The sequence below is a fragment of the Lacerta agilis genome, chromosome 3 (genome assembly GCF_009819535.1).
Source record: "Lacerta agilis isolate rLacAgi1 chromosome 3, rLacAgi1.pri, whole genome shotgun sequence".
Taxonomy (NCBI): domain Eukaryota; kingdom Metazoa; phylum Chordata; class Lepidosauria; order Squamata; family Lacertidae; genus Lacerta; species Lacerta agilis.
In genome coordinates this window covers 58,203,065-58,218,603 of record NC_046314.1, presented here as the reverse complement: position 1 = coordinate 58,218,603, position 15,539 = coordinate 58,203,065, and the positions used below count along the sequence as shown (strand labels likewise).

The 15,539-nt window shown below is 42.4% G+C and overlaps 1 protein-coding gene across 13 annotated transcripts in view; it reads left to right on the top strand.

The window, feature by feature from the left end:
* MAP7 (microtubule associated protein 7) overlaps window positions 1–15,539 on the top strand; it is a 99,729-nt gene that overhangs the window by 82,624 nt on the left and 1,566 nt on the right. For 4 of the 13 annotated variants that reach the window (XM_033143857.1, XM_033143861.1, XM_033143852.1 and 1 more), the window contains 11 exons: window positions 514–627; window positions 2,676–2,824; window positions 3,149–3,249; window positions 4,477–4,754; window positions 5,713–5,896; window positions 6,817–7,030; window positions 8,591–8,686; window positions 10,661–10,711; window positions 10,829–10,871; window positions 12,007–12,136; window positions 15,161–15,362. In XM_033143857.1, the coding sequence (XP_032999748.1) occupies window positions 514–627; window positions 2,676–2,824; window positions 3,149–3,249; window positions 4,477–4,754; window positions 5,713–5,896; window positions 6,817–7,030; window positions 8,591–8,686; window positions 10,661–10,711; window positions 10,829–10,871; window positions 12,007–12,136; window positions 15,161–15,362 (1,562 nt within the window). Of the gene's footprint in view, window positions 1–513; window positions 628–2,675; window positions 2,825–3,148; window positions 3,250–4,476; window positions 4,755–5,712; window positions 5,897–6,816; window positions 7,031–8,590; window positions 8,687–10,660; window positions 10,712–10,828; window positions 10,872–12,006; window positions 12,137–15,160; window positions 15,394–15,539 lie in introns of all 13 variants that reach the window. The other 9 variants (XM_033143854.1, XM_033143862.1, XM_033143859.1 and 6 more) reach the window with 5 other exon arrangements.

The window sequence follows — 15,539 nt, the reverse complement described above, 5'->3', positions numbered from 1 at the left end:
ATGCATGTAGAATATGTGCATCTCCCATGTGTTTTCCTTTTGCACATTGCAAGAAGCAACAGAAATGGGGCAGTTGCATTTTAAAGCTTCTTGGAGTGTGTGAAACAGGCCGTGGTAAATGTTTTCTTTGTGAGAGCTGATAAATAAATGACATGAGCAACGGTAGTGATGGTGCATGGAAATAATTTTTTTGAAAAAAAACCTTTTACAATAAGCCACTCTATACGCTTGACATTGAAATACATATATTCTGTTTAGGACTAACAGAACATCTGTTGCTCATCAGAGCACTGTGATATATGTCAACAATTTCTTGAAAAGGTGTGTTGACAATAAAAGGTGAAATAGAAATAATACCATAAAAAGTAAATGGAGTGAAGAGTCTGTAGCTGTTTAATGTTTGTCATGAAAATATTCTTGCCAGGGGGCAGTGGTTTATAGCTTCTTTGTAGGGTACCTGCTCATCTGTGGAAGGCATGTGATCTAACATCTTGCTTATATGGTGACACTCAGCTCGACGCCTGCAGCTAAGTCCATGGGAGAGCAGTGTTGTAAGCAGACTACTGACACCAACACATTCATTCTTGGCCAGAAGTAAAAGTGCAGCCACCTTGTCAGGAGATGCAGGTAAAATTAAAAACATTATAGAACTAATTCCTCTACTCGGTTGTGTTTCTTCTTCTTCTTCCTCTTCTACTACTACTACTATTGCTGCTGCTGCTGCTGCTGCTGCTGCTACTACTACTACTACTACTACAGTGGTACCTCGTGTTACGTACCATCCCCCTTACAAATGCTGTGGTTTACTCGCACCATTAACCCGGAAGTAGATGCCCCTTGTTGCGACCTTTGCCCCGGGATGGGAGCAGAAGTCGCGCTCCGGCGGTGCAGGAGCAGCGGGAGGCGCCATTAGAGAAAGTGCGCTTCATGTTACAAGTGGTTTCCTGTTATGAACGGACCTCCGGAATGGATTAAGTACGTAACATGAGGTACCAGTGTATATCTCTGCAAGCCTGTTTTAAAATGAAGTTTGTCCAAGGTTCATAATGTATAGTTGATTTGTCCATAGATGGAATTAACTTGACTTTTCTTAAAAAGGATTCAGTTGCCAGCAGAATGTGGCATTTCTCCATTAGCGGGAACTTGCTCCCACAGCCCTATGTTAGTTTTTAGCCCATCAAATAAGAGGTGTGTGTGTTCTAGAGGTTATTAAGGAGTGGTTTTGCAGAAATCGAGCACATTGATGTCCCTAAGATATTAAGGGGCCCATACCATTTACTTGTGGGCCTGAGTCCCACTGACTTTCAGTGGAAAGTGGGAACCTTTCCCTGACTTGTGTCCTTAGTCATTAAATAGGGAGCATTTAGTAGAGACTGTTTTGTCTGGTTCTGCCTCAGGGTTGGGGAATCTTTGGCCCTTCCAGTGTTGTTGAACTATTGGCTATGGGGCTGATGCGTGTCCAGCAACATCTGGTGGGCCACTTGTTCCCCATACATGATCTACTGGATTAAGAGAGAGATAGAGAGAATGAAAACATGATTAGTGAGATGAATATTTCTGTGAGAGAGTTTGTGAAAGAGAGCCTTGTTTACATAGTATATATTTGCTCAGCATCCCTACCTCATGAACCCAGTGCTTGGGAACAGTAATGCATAGAAAATGAATGCGTCAGTGTTACAAAATCTTAAAGTACAAATGACCTCAAATTGTTCCCCAGTGTGTCAGCTATAATTTCTATCCCAAGGTCATCCTTAAATCTTCCCTTGTTGCTCTACATTAATAATTTGCCAGGGGATAAAAAGAAGAGGCATCAGACTGGTACACACACACACACACACACACACACACACACACACTGTGAATTAAGTCCTAAGAGACTTGAGGAAAAGTCACGTGTGTTTGATACAAAATCCAGTGTGTCAAATGAATGATGACACTTCCTGTTCTCTCATTTTATCAGTTTGGAAATGATTAATTTCACAGCTTATATAATAAGAGTTAATGTAGGCCTTTGCTAGGGGATTTTGGTACTGTATTACAACATCTTTTGAATACGCAAGTATTCCCAGGCGCTTACAACTTCATTTCAAAAAAAGGAGTCTTGTAGGCATGGGAGAATAGAATTTGAAATATTTACTCTCGCTGAGAACCATTGGCTTTTCAGAGGAAGATTAAGGCATACATACAGTAAAAACAGTTAGACAGTAGATAGGCAATCCATATCTTTCCATAGAGAGAAATATGTTACAAAGCCAAGCAGTGTTTGCCTTATCCATACAAGAAAAAGTTATCTGCATTTGCCTTGTCCTTAAACTTTCTAGTCTATGCATTGGGACTCGACACCCCACTTCCACCCCCCAAAACAAACCCACACACTGGTATAGTATTTAAAAAATCCAAGAAACAAAGTCTAATTCAGCAGTGTAACCTTGGTGGTGAAACACTTGGCATATTCCCATTTTTAATGTCTGTGAAGGTATCCAAGGATGATCACGTGATCTTTCTAGTTTGAGCGTGCCTCTTTTTCTCTCTGTATTAATATCTTCTTTCCTTTCTTCCTCCTTCATTCATTCCTTCTTCCTGTTCCTGTTTCCTTCTCTTGACTTTCCTTTTACCTTTTCGGTTTTGTATATATTATGTAATTTTTTTAACATAAAATACCTCCCATACCCTAGTCATCCCCATTTGTCCTCGTTCAGCATCTTGCAGCCCCATCAGCCCTCTCTCCTTCAAGGCCGTAAGCTGTCGGAATCCAGCAGACAGAGCAAAACTCTTTGGCACGACACCTGATGTTAGACGTAGGAGGACTGCACATTCAGCAGGGGTAAGTAAGCTCATTAGTTATGAATAGGCTTATAGCTGTGGTGAAGCAAAGCTACAGAAATGATAGACTACATACTCTGCATTCATCAGAGAAAATGGGTTTGGTAGACAACAAGATGATTAATGGAATATGAAGCTTTAAACAGCTGAGGCTTTCCCCCCAATAAGCAAATGCTTATTTCCGAACACCAGATACTATCAAATTTAATAGTAAAGGCTGCCTTTCTTTGTGTACTATCTCTTTTCCCATGCACAGTGTGCAAAGTACTGCTATTATCGAATCACATGGTGATGTGGCTGATTGAACCTCTTTGTCAAATTTTAGATGAGCAGAAAAGAAAAGGAAAAAGTCCTTTCGTTGTCTAACCCACCTGGCAAAAAAAGATCACGTTCACCTGCTACCTTCAGAAGCAAATCAGCTGCTTGGTAAGTAATTGGCTGACCGTCTGTGCATCGTTTTAAGTGCTGTTTTCAGTCAGCATTTGCTATAAAAATAAAATGCACATGGAAATGGAAAGGAAGTGCAACTGTTAGAGGAGTGGCCCTACTCTGATTTTCCACTCACTCACCTCTGGATTATCAGGAAGGCCTTCTTTAACCACTTGACTCTGGAGAATATTGGAACAGACTGTGATATCATACCAGACTGGGACACTCTGTACCTGATGTAGGCAGAGGATGATCATGCATGCACATACTGAAGTGGACATACTTCCCACAGCCTGCTAAACATGGAGCTGACATCTGTATGAAAGTACAGAGAGTAAGGCATTTCACACCACATGATAGCTAAGAAAATGGCCGCTACCTGCCTTGTTTTACACTCTAGGACCATTGCACAGCTAACAAATGTTGGAAGAACCACCCTGATGTTTAATGATATAGCAGTATAGTAATCCTTTTATGGCAGTGTACAGATACTTTTACAAACAAATAAATACACACAGAGCTCAGGATCCAAAGAGTTCATTTACACATATCAGGTTGTTGTTGTTGTTGCATGTTTTGTTATGTCCAGTGGGGTTTGTAACTCCCCACCCCCACTCTGAACAGCCCATGCCATATCACAGGTTGCTCTTGACAGTAGTCTTTAGTTCCAGGTGCTTTGCCGTGAGACACTGGAAAGGCTGCTTTTTTGAAAAATGCCTCTTTGGTATGTAGAGCTACTTACAGAAGTGCTTGGTTCTGGGCCACAGGGAAGTTTCTCATACTAGAGAACTCTCTGTTAAGGCAGACTTTTGACCTTTGCAATACATAGAAGAAGATAGCAGGACACAGGTTTATACTGAGTCAGATCAGTGGTCCATCTCATTTGTTACTGTCTCCATTGATTGGCAGCTGCCTTCCAAGGTTTCAAACTCAGCTCTCTCTGGAGATGCCAATGATTGAACCTAGGACCTTTTGCATGGAAAGTCCCAGAGTTACAATAACCCATTGTTCTACATCTAGTATAGGCAATCCTGTTTCCATGGTGCCAGCATAATCTTTACTCATTGTCAAGAAAAAAGGGAAAGCTTCTCAGCATGATTGCAGTATTCTTCATGACTGCTCACAGCTAAATACTTATCTGTATTTAGTTCTGTTCTTGCTAGTCTTGAAGATAAGTTAACAGCTATTAATGTTGCCATCACTGTTCCTTTATGGCTCCAACAGGCATGCCTCTAGGTCTTTACCTTTCTTGCCTGGAACACCCAAAAAGGTGATTTCAGCACATGGATCATCCAGAATCTCTTCTGCTCAACAACGCCCTCCTTCCCCTGGCAACATCCGACCCACCAAAAATGACCGCAAAGTGGAAAATGTGAAAAAAGAAATACAGCGGGAGCCTGAGAAGACCACTGAAGAAAAGACAGACCATGCGAAAGCAACCTTCAGTCCCACAGTGGTTACAAACCTAGAAGCACTCCCTTGTAAAACAGAGACCACACAAAGTAAGACTTGACTTATTAGCATTCTAGTGTGCTCCTAACTACTCTGGCCCACCTTTCAAACAGGTAGCATTTGGGTGCCATTTTGATTCGCTAAAGCCCATGCGGGGAGTTGTGGCAGGCCTCCGAGTTTAATGATTTCAAAATGCTTCACATTCATTGTCTTTGTTGAGACTCCAAATTTTGGAGAGCCCTCAGGCAAGAAAACCCACAGTGGCCTCCTCCTTGGTGAGGGCAACCCTCGCCTTCATAGGCTACCTCCTTAGCAGTACTGTTGCTGCCATGTTATTCCCCTCCTCACCACTGTTGCCACTGTCATCTTGTTCACTCTCTCATTCATTCATCCACCCTCTGGACCTGAGGGAGCAAGCAAGTGGGGGGGGGCTGCTGCTCCCCCTCCCCACCTCCTCTCTCACAACTTCTTCTTCGTCTTCTGATTATTATTATTATTATTATTATTATTATTATTATTATTATGATTATTCTGCCACTCTGGGTAGCTTCTGCCTCTCTCTAATTTTCTCAACATCAACTAGCAGACCATGCCATGGCAATTTAAAATTTCCTCCTAGTTACACAAGTTGCATAAATGTTTCCTGGATTTTGACACCTGATAAAAAACTTTTTTGTTTAGGCAACTCTACCCAGACATGTAATTTTTATATGTGTATTTGTGCTTTTTTAGCTGTGGATTTATCTAGAGTTTGATAATTGGACTATGTGTACTGCTTTTGAAGTCTGTTTTACCACTATTTTAATGAATATTTTATGCTGTTTTTCTTAAACCACTTAGAGATGCTTTTTATTTAATTTCTTTCTTCCTTCCTTCCTTCCTTCCTTCCTTCCTTCCTTCCTTCTCTCTCTCTCTCTCTCTCCCCCTCCCCTTTAATATCACCAAGATGCTAGGATGTCCAGGTACACAGAATATGCATTGCCGAATATTCCTTTCTTACTGTTTCAGTTGCTGCTCCAGTTCTGCCCTCTGCTCCTTCAGTTGCTTCACCACCTCCTATTTGTAGCAAGCCTTCTGCGGGGACAACAGACGCAGAAGAAGCAACCAGGTTGCTTAGCGAAAAAAGAAGGCTGGCCCGGGAACAACGAGAGCGGGAAGAGCAGGAAAGAAGAGAGAGGGAAGAGACTGAAAGGTGATGATCTCAACATTTAGAAGAGATGTAGAAGATGCCCTTTTAGCACAGCTTAACATTTCTTTGCATGAGTCATAGCCCCCCAAATCACAATGTTGAAAACCAGATATTGCCCAGCCCTACTGTTTGCATCTACATAGTTCCACCTTATTCCAGACGTTGTGGTATATGGGTATATCACAATGTTTAGTTGGTGATATATATTGTGATGTTGAAAACCAGGTATTTCCCAGCCATAACGAGAACAGAATGCAGGGTCATATGGTGCCCCGTCTGAGGCCAAAATTTGACACCCTCCGGTCCAAAGCCACTTCCCAAAGGCGGGTAAGAGAGGCACTGGGTTTGGTCAAGCTCCTGTCTTCTTCCCTAAGTTATGCAAGTGCTAAGTAGGCTTTGGGAAGAAGGCAGGAGGATTCTAGGACCTTGTCAGAGCCCTCACAGCTCTTCCCAAAGCCCAGTGCTTAACAGGCTTTGGGAAGGAAGCAGGGAGGCACCCCCACCGCTGCGCCCTGTGCAGGGGAACCAGTCGTGTTCCCCTAAATTCGCCTCTGCAGAATGCATGAAAGGGGAGTTCTTACTTTGGTAAACCCTCACACAGTAGTCTCCCAGCTTGTGTTGCCCCCTGCACTCTGAGTTGGTACAGGCCAGTGATAAGTATGATTTGGCCCTTACTAATGGTGTCCACCCAAAGAATGAGTGACTCTGTGTTTCCAGAGAAGGAAAACTCTTCTTTTTACTTTTTGTGTTATGAACTGCTGCTGTCTGCCGCATGTTTCTTTTGGTGAATTTAGTGGTTGGGGGCACTTTAATTTAGCGTTTGTTTAGCTATTTGCTTTATGTTGCTAAGGAGCAGAATAAACTATACCGGAATAATAAAAGCAAAAATCTTATTCCCCTCCCCTGCTGTACATTCATCTGAGGCTCATTCTTGATGTTCATAGACAAAAGAAGGAGGAGCTGGCCCAGAGGATAGCGGAAGAAAGAGCTCGCCGAGAGGAGGAGGCTCAGAAACAGGAAGCAGAGAGGAAGCAGAAAGAGGCAGAACATAAGCAGGAAGAAGAGGAGCAGTTGTGCCGCCTGGCGGAAGAAAAAGAAAAGAAAGAACGAGAGGAAATGGAACACCTTCAGAAGCAGGTATTATAAATTAAAGCGGATTTTCACATTTTTATCAGGGTGTCTTGCAGAGATAGCTAAAAGATGCTTATGTGGCTTTCTGAGCTGGTGGAAACTCGAGATGAAATTAAGAAATGAAAGGAAGAGAAGACATCCTTAGCACCCTAGAGAATTCCTGGTTTAGACACACACATCATACCACCTCATGTGGCCAAACTTGACATCCCACAACACCACACTGGTCTACATTTAGGCACCCTGCATTCCTGCAAAAAAACAAAAAACAAATGTAGCCTAGCCACTTTGGACAAATAAGCACTGCCACTCTAGGGCAATACTTTAATTAGGCCAACCAAAATGTCACAAAATAGCATAGAAGTTTTTGAGTTCTCCAGAATTCTCAGATGAGATGGTAAACAAAGTGAGGGGTGGGGAAGGTGAAAAAGTTGGCTGATGTTGGAAGCCAGTTAGTCACAGTCATAAGATGGAATGTGGGAGGAGGCAGCAGACACTCAAATTAGGCTCTGCTAGGAATACAACAGGTTTCTCCTGGTTCATGCTGGGTTTCATATTTTTGCTTTAGCGGTTTTGTTGAAATAGTCTGCTTCTAGTGAGACCAAAACTAGCTTTTCCCCTGTTCCAGTTCTCCATCTTTAACTTGGAAATGTAAGGTTGGATTCAGATTTAGTAGCATTTAGAGAAGACCCATTGAAATCAGTGGGAGTAATACAAGGTTAAATCCAGACTGAGTCACATCCATATCATGCAGTACATTTCTGCTTTGAACATGCAAGGGGAAATCCCTTTTCTAAAAACTCTTTTCTGTGCCCCGCCCCGCCCCTGCAACTCCCAGTGCAAATAGCACCTTCAGAAGGAAGAATTCCTCTCAGGGTTACAGCAGGAAAGGAAAGGATTAAGCTCCCCCTTTGCACCTGCTCTGATTCCACTCATTATCAGACACTGCCCCCACAAGATGGTGCAATTTATTAAAACCTGCATGATCAGTACAAAGATGAACGTAGCATCTTGTGTAGTTTGGCCCCTAAACACAGTTTTCAATGTATCCTCCCAACATATCATCCATGTACAAAAAAAGGAGGTACTTGGTGATAAGTACAGACATCAAGAGTAACCGTGGAGGTAAGAATTATGTACTCCCAGGAAAACGAATGATCCTTTAAGCAGGAACATTGGCATTTTAATTTTTGGAGAAGCACAGGGTTGAATTTAGAACCCCACATTTTAATTTGGAAAGCACTGTGATTGAAATACAGAGAAGTAATGAGATTGCACATCCAGTGAGGTTCTTTTATGAGCAGCAGCACCTTCCCCTCCACCCCATGCGCAATTGTAAGCTGCTTATGAAATCTATTAGAAGCTGATTTCAGTATGGAAATAGAAAAGAACTATGATGCAAACACTGCTGTACTGACACAGCCTCTTGGCGCCTGCTTGTGGGATTGCAGCCACTGAACACAGAAGTGAACCCGTCAGGTTAGTTTAAAATGCAATGAGCAGATAAGCAAATGTTGGTTCGTAGATGAGTTAATCCACGTTTTCCTTTGCTGTGTTGACATTTAGAAGGAAGAAGAAGCTCGGTTACGAGAAGAGCAGATTCGGTTAGAGCGTGAAAAGCATTTCCAGAGAGAAGAACAAGAGCGCTTGGAAAGGAAGAAGGTAACAGGAAGGCACATGGGCATGTGGAACAGGATCTTGTGTGTGGCTGGAACCTTCCCATTAGGGCAGGTGGCCATTGGAACATCCTGCGATTTAGCCTTGTGGATGGGCGGTGCTTGAGCTTGAGGGCCAGATTTCCTTACAGAAGAAACTCCAGCCATTTTCCGGGGACCTTCCTTTACAAGAGGGGCTCTTCTGGCCCTGCACCCTCCATGCTGTGACAGTGCACAAATTATCCCTCTGATTTGGAACCCTGCACAATCAGAGTTGCAACTCACAGGGAGAACCTATACTTCTGGGGATATTTTTTTCTGTTAAGGGCCACATTCTATCAGGGATAATCTGTTGGGGGCCACATGCTGGTGGTGCGTGGGGCCAAAACCAGAAATGGGCATCCCCTTCTTTGTCTCCTTCCTTCCTTCCTTCCTTCCTTCCTTCCTTCCTTCCTTCCTTCCTTCCACCCCATTTTCCCTCTATCGCCCTATGTCCCCCTCTATGCTTCCCACATTAAACTAGGCCAAAACCCACAGGTGGCCCTCAGGCCACAGTTTTTCCATCCCTGGTCTATGCATATACAAAGAGGCCTTTCTTCTTATCTGTTAGTCCAAACATGTAGACCATGGGTAGGCAAACTAAGGCCCAGGGGCCGGATGCGGCCCAATCGCCTTCTCAATCCTGCCCGTCGACAATCTGGGAATCAGTGTGTTTCTACATGAGTAGAATGTGTCCTTTTATTTAAAATGCATCTCTGGGTTATTTGTGGGGCATAGGAATTCGTTCACCCCGACCCAAAACAATATAGTCCGGCCCCCCACAAGGTCTGCGGGACAGTGGAGTGGCCCACTGCTGAAAAAGTTTGCTGACCCCTAATGTAGACAGTGTGGCAACAGGGGTGGCCTCTTCCATTCCACCTATTCGTATGGAGGGAAACCCCCCAAACAAGCTTTGCAGTGAGTGCTGTGAATGTGCTTTGAACTCTCTGCTAATAGTGTGATGGTGCCTGTTAAAAAGAAACTGGATCCAATCTGTCATTGCCACCTCCCCCTTCCATCCTGCCTGTTGGAGAATAAGTTTCTTGAGAATGTTTCTGTCTCAGGGGGACTGGGAAATGGCAGAGGAGGACATGGTAGCAAGGGGGACTGCAGCATGAGAGGAGGGAACCAGGAGAAGGAGCATGCAAGGAGGCAGCTTGTTCACCACCTCCCTCCCACTGCCGCCATCTCCCCAGTAGGGAATGGGTGGTGCTGTGGTCTAAACCACTGAGCCTCTTGGTCTTGCTGATCGGAAGGTCAGTGGTTTGAATCCGCACAACGGGGTGAGCTCCCGTTGCTCTGTCCTGGCTCCTGCCAACCTAGCAGTTCAAAAGCACACCAGTGCAAGTAGATATATAGGTACCACTGCGGTGGGAAGGTAAATGGCATTTCTGCGCGCTCTGGCTTCTGTCATGGTGTTGCGCCAGAAGCAGTTTAGTCCTGCTGGCCACATGACCCAGAAAGCTGTCTGTGGACAAACGCCGGCTCCATTGGCCTGAAGCGAGATGAGCACCGCACCTTTGACTGGACTTAACCATCCAGGGGTCCTTTACCTTTACCTGTACCTTCTTATCCTGCTGCTGGGTTCTTGAAATAGAAACAGCCCATTTCAGGAAATCAGTGTCAGGACACTTAATTCCACAACAATAGGAAGAAAGAGAAGTGGCAACATTGGAGTGTCTGTAGTAAGTACCAGTTTCCGATTCAGTACTATGAACCAGTAGCCCTCCAGATGCTGCTGGAACTCCCACTCCCATCAGCCCCAGCCAGTTTTTCCAGTTGTCTTGGTTGATGGGAACTGTAGTTCACCAGCATTTGAAGGGTCATTGGTTCCCCATATCTGGTATAGGAACACATACATTAAAAAAGAGAGTTCACAATGTGTTCACAACACGTAGTTAAGGACTAACCACAGTAAAGGGTATTTTTATTTTCTTTGCAGCGTCTTGAGGAAATTATGAAAAGAACTAGGAGAACAGAAGCTGCAGAGAAGGTAGATACATCATTTCATCCTCTCTTGGTAGAAAGCATTGCTACCTTCATAAATAGATACATTTTCTGTCAGTGGAGCTTCTAACTTTTTTATTTTAAAAAAATATTTATTTTACAGAAATCAAATGAGCAGCAAAATGGGGAGATAGCAAAGGAAACAGGTATTACTTTTTTGATCCGCATCTACTTTCATTCTGAAATTATTATTATTCACAGCATGACTTGAGTAGGAGAGAATTTTAAAAGCTGGCAATCCAAATATATTTAATGAAAAGTCAATGATGAATCAAAGCACATGATAGTCTGCTACAAACATAATTATCAGTGTGCAATTAAATATATAATTAGGAATACAAGCTTTTATTAGTTTAATTGCCAGATTAATCAACCAAAGCTTTAAATAATTAGTCATTTGGGGGTCAGTTTTAATCAGTATGGGCAAAATATTGTTCTTTCATCAGTCTTTCCATCTGCACATGACCTATGGCCATGGCAGGGTCACTGATTTCAAGTGTAATTATGCTACTGTCACAAATTACTTCTATTTGCATTTTGGGAAATATGAAATTGGAAGAAGGGCATAAATTATCCGTTATGATTTCTAAACAAAAGAGGTGCAAAAGGAGAGGTTTCATGCTAGATTGTTTTGTAAAGCCATGATGTTGTTACTAATTGGATATTAGAGGTTTTCCTAATGCTAAGAGGGAAACCATTTGCAGAGCTTAATTGGACACAGAACCCTCTATTTCTGTCTTTGCTTTAAGCCTGGAGCATATGATGTGCTAAGAAAACCTTTCCCAACCAGGAACTCTCCATATGTTTTGGTCTCCCAACTCCCATCAACCCCAACCAGCCATTGGTCAGGAGTGATGGGAGCCTGGAGTCAAAAACATCTGGAAGGCACCGGGTTTCAGAAGGATGTGCTATGGAATTAACACAGGAAAAACTGCCGTACACCAAGTAAGTCTGTTGGTGCAACAAAGGGTGATCCAGATGAGCAGCTTGTATCTCAAACAGGTTATTCAGATCTAATTTTTCTGTGCGCATGTTTAGCACATTAGCTTCCTCCTGTTCATGTCTGTTCTGTCATAGATAGTCATAGTCATTTTGTGGCTTGTCATCCACATCAGTAGGAAGAACTTCATGAGTTGTTTCTGGAGGAGTTTTCATCCCTCCTCATAATTGTTCCTCCCCTGTTCTCTGCTGCTTTTTCTGTTCTGAGCATGTACATGGATTGAAGTAAATGCACCCTTTTCTGTCAAAAGTGATGTGGAAAACTTTCCCCCCTTTCTCTAGCTGTGAGCACTCCATTAAGCCCTGCAATGGGTTCTCAGGTTCAGTGTGTGCCAGAATCTCCGCGCAACGGGGAATTGCTCACCCATACCCACGTGCTAATTTCTCATCAGCCCACAGTCAACCTTGACAGGTGAGAGACCTGAACTAAGATGTCTCTAGCAATACCTGATGTTTCTTCTTACTGATATGAAAGCATATTATTTTCCCTTGTGGGGTGTCTGCATCAAGAAAGTTTTCATTACCTGCTCAACACAACCAAACACCTTCACGCCCCCCCCCCCAGCAATCAAATACTGTACACTGTATTCGGTGTCTGTCAAATGTTCCTACATTAAATATTGTAGTTCTTATCAAACCACTTAAAAGCACAGCTTGCTGCTTGGTAGCTAAGAGCATACCCTTTAAATTTTAATGAGAAATTTTCTCCTCCTATCTGCACTATACCATTATTGAAAAAGAGGTTGCTGTAGAAAATACATTGCTAGATTCCTGCTTTTCATTGTACAGGAAAGAATGCTAGTTCTCTTACATGAGTGTCAGTCAGCATGTCTCTGAGTTTTTTTTTTAAAGCTTTTTTTGTAACTAGAATCAAAGCAAAAGTATCCTTTGTGTATTCAAAGATTTCTTTGCACTTCCTGGGCGGGGGGGGGGGGCACAGTTAGCAGTGGCACAGCTATCTAGCTTCTCACAGAGTCACACTTTTCACACATAGGCTTGGAGGAAGCTTGTTTCCCACTCTTCAGAATAAGCAATAGAGAACCTTGTGCTTGGGCATGCCCCTTCTCCTCTCCTCATCTTTCATGCTCACGAGGAGGCAGTCAGAAACTTCCACTTTTCATTTTAAACTAATTACCATTCCTTATGATAACCAAATCATCACCTGCGTATCCATGAACAACAAAGCAACAAGGATGGCTAACCTGAACAGCACTGCTTATTGTGCCAGAGCAGGAAAGGTTCCTTAAGGCAAAATAAAAACAGCTACTCCACCCTTAACACTGTACAAAGCTCATTAAAAGTGAAATATGTTCAGTATTTAAAGGGAAAACTGTATCCGCCAATGTTTAATTCTGCTTCAAATTAATTAGCAAGTACCACCTGGCTGTCAATATTTATCATTGTGTATATCGGTTATCTGTCTCTTTAGATTGAATGTTTTATCTGCAAATTGTGTAAGCTCTAGAGAGGTGTATATTGGCAGAAAGGCAGGGAGGCTGCTAGGAGACTAAAACAAGAACATCCGATGCATCCAATTTGCATAAATAATAATGAATTGTTAAATCAGAGGGACACTTTCTTGATGCTCATGGGTTATAAGTGCTGAAAATTTGTTATTGGCAACTATTTTGACATGGCCAACAGTATTTGCATTGTAACTCATTTTGCACCATTGTTGCCTGGCAAATTCTGTGTGCATAAATGTTAAGAAGAGCCTGCCCCTCCAGTGACCCATCTAGTCCAGCATCCTGTTCTCACAGTGGCCAACCAGATGCCTGGGAAAGCATGCGAGCTGGGCAGGAACACAAAAGTACTCTGCTCACCCGCATTTCCCAGAAACTGGTATTCAGAAAATGCTTCTGACCCCTGCTTCGAACAATGAAAGTAGGACATAGCCATTGTGACTATTAGCCATTGATAGCCTTATCCTCCATGAATTTGTTTAATCTTCTTTTTAAAGTTGATGTAATCCAACAGATGGAGCTATATACTGAAGCAGACCATTTGATGCATCTAAACCATTTCTGTCTATTCCCATGGCTAATGATTCTGTAGGACCTCTAGCAGAGGACTTTCCCAGCATGGCTGCCTGAGATCTTTTTAACTAGAAAGATTAAAGACTGAAGTGTCAACCTCCTATTTTTGCAAACCATGTGCTCTTTCACTGGGCTGCGAGTTTACATTAACAGAAGCTAGTCTAGCGTCAGGCAAATGCTTCGTATTGCCAGTGCATGAAAAACAAAGACAGCACTGTAAATTCATATAAGAGAGTTTCAGTTGTTTTCATAGAATTGTAGAGTTGGAAGGGTCCCTGAGGATCATGTAGTCCAACCCCCTGCAATGCAGCAATATGCAGCTGCCCCATACAGGGATCGAACCTGTAACCTTGGCATTATCAGCACCACCTTCTAACCATCCGAGCGATTATATTCTTGTCACTGCTGTGGAGCTTGTGTTGATTCCAGTGAAATCAGTGTTTTAACAGTGTAGCAATTGTTTCATATTATATTTAATGGAACAATGTTACTGAAGTGGCTGGGGAAACCCAGCCAGTTGGGCAGGGTATAAATAAATTATTATTATTATTATTATTATTATTATTACTACTACTACTACTACTACTACTACTTTAATTATTATTATTACATAGATGTGATGCAATTGTTTGACTCTGAAAATGAAACTGCATGATATGCAGTCAGTTACACCGAGTTAGTACTGACTTCTTTATACAGTGGTACCTCGGTTTACAAACTTAATCCGTTCCGGAAGTCCATTCTTTTTTTTTTCCCGGAAGTCCATTCTTAAATCAAAGCCGTTCTTAAACTGAGGTGCGCTTTCCCTAATGAGGCCTCACGCCACCGGTGCCCTTCCACCATTTGGCTTCCATTCGTAGACTGAGGTAAAGTTTGCTAACCGGAACACTACTTCAGGTTTTGTGGAGTTCGTATACCAAATAGTTCGTAAACAGGGCTGTTCTTAAACCGGGGTACCACTGTATAATACTATTTCTACTATCATGATTATTCTTGTATTGATAAAAGCAATGTGGTCTTATACATTAAAAAATTATAAGAATCAGGATGTTAGCATGCTAGATAGTGGGAGGATTCTATCAAAAATAGGACATTGATCTTTCTACTTGTGGGAAAGGCCCTGACCCATGTGTAGCACCGCTGCTTTTTCTTAGAGGAGAAACAGACATTCAAAGGAAAACATTTGGCTTACCTCTTTAATGGAAATCAACGCAGCTGAAAAGCACTTAACCTTTTGTGACCTAATTATTATCAGTGGTGGAAATTAATTCTTTACTACAACAAAAACGGTGCAAGTACTAAACTTCGCACACTGTGTACAGTAGTGTAGCATACAAATGTAGAAGAAAAATAATCTTAAAATGTTTTATAATCCATAAGATATTTTTATTATATTTCAGTAATCTCAACCCAGGAAAACATCCAAATGAAAATGGAGTGTCTATGCAGAATGATAATTTTGAGGAGGTCATCAGCTTGCCCATGGGAACGAAACCATCCAGGCTGGATGCTATGAACAATGATGATAAAAATAGCCCTGACATTTCTTTGACTCCCATTTTGGCCTTTGAAGAGAAGGGGACCCTAGGGCCATTGCCTCAGGTAGATAACGTTCAAACACATCAAACAGCAGGTAGGTTTGTTTTAAATCTCTTGTTGATTTTCTAACGGGCATGAAGTGTGGCATCCGAGATGTTTCTAGCAAGTGTCTGGATTCAATTTTTTATTAAGTGCAAGTTCAGGACATGGAACAAATTGTATAACCTCTGCATTAAAAAC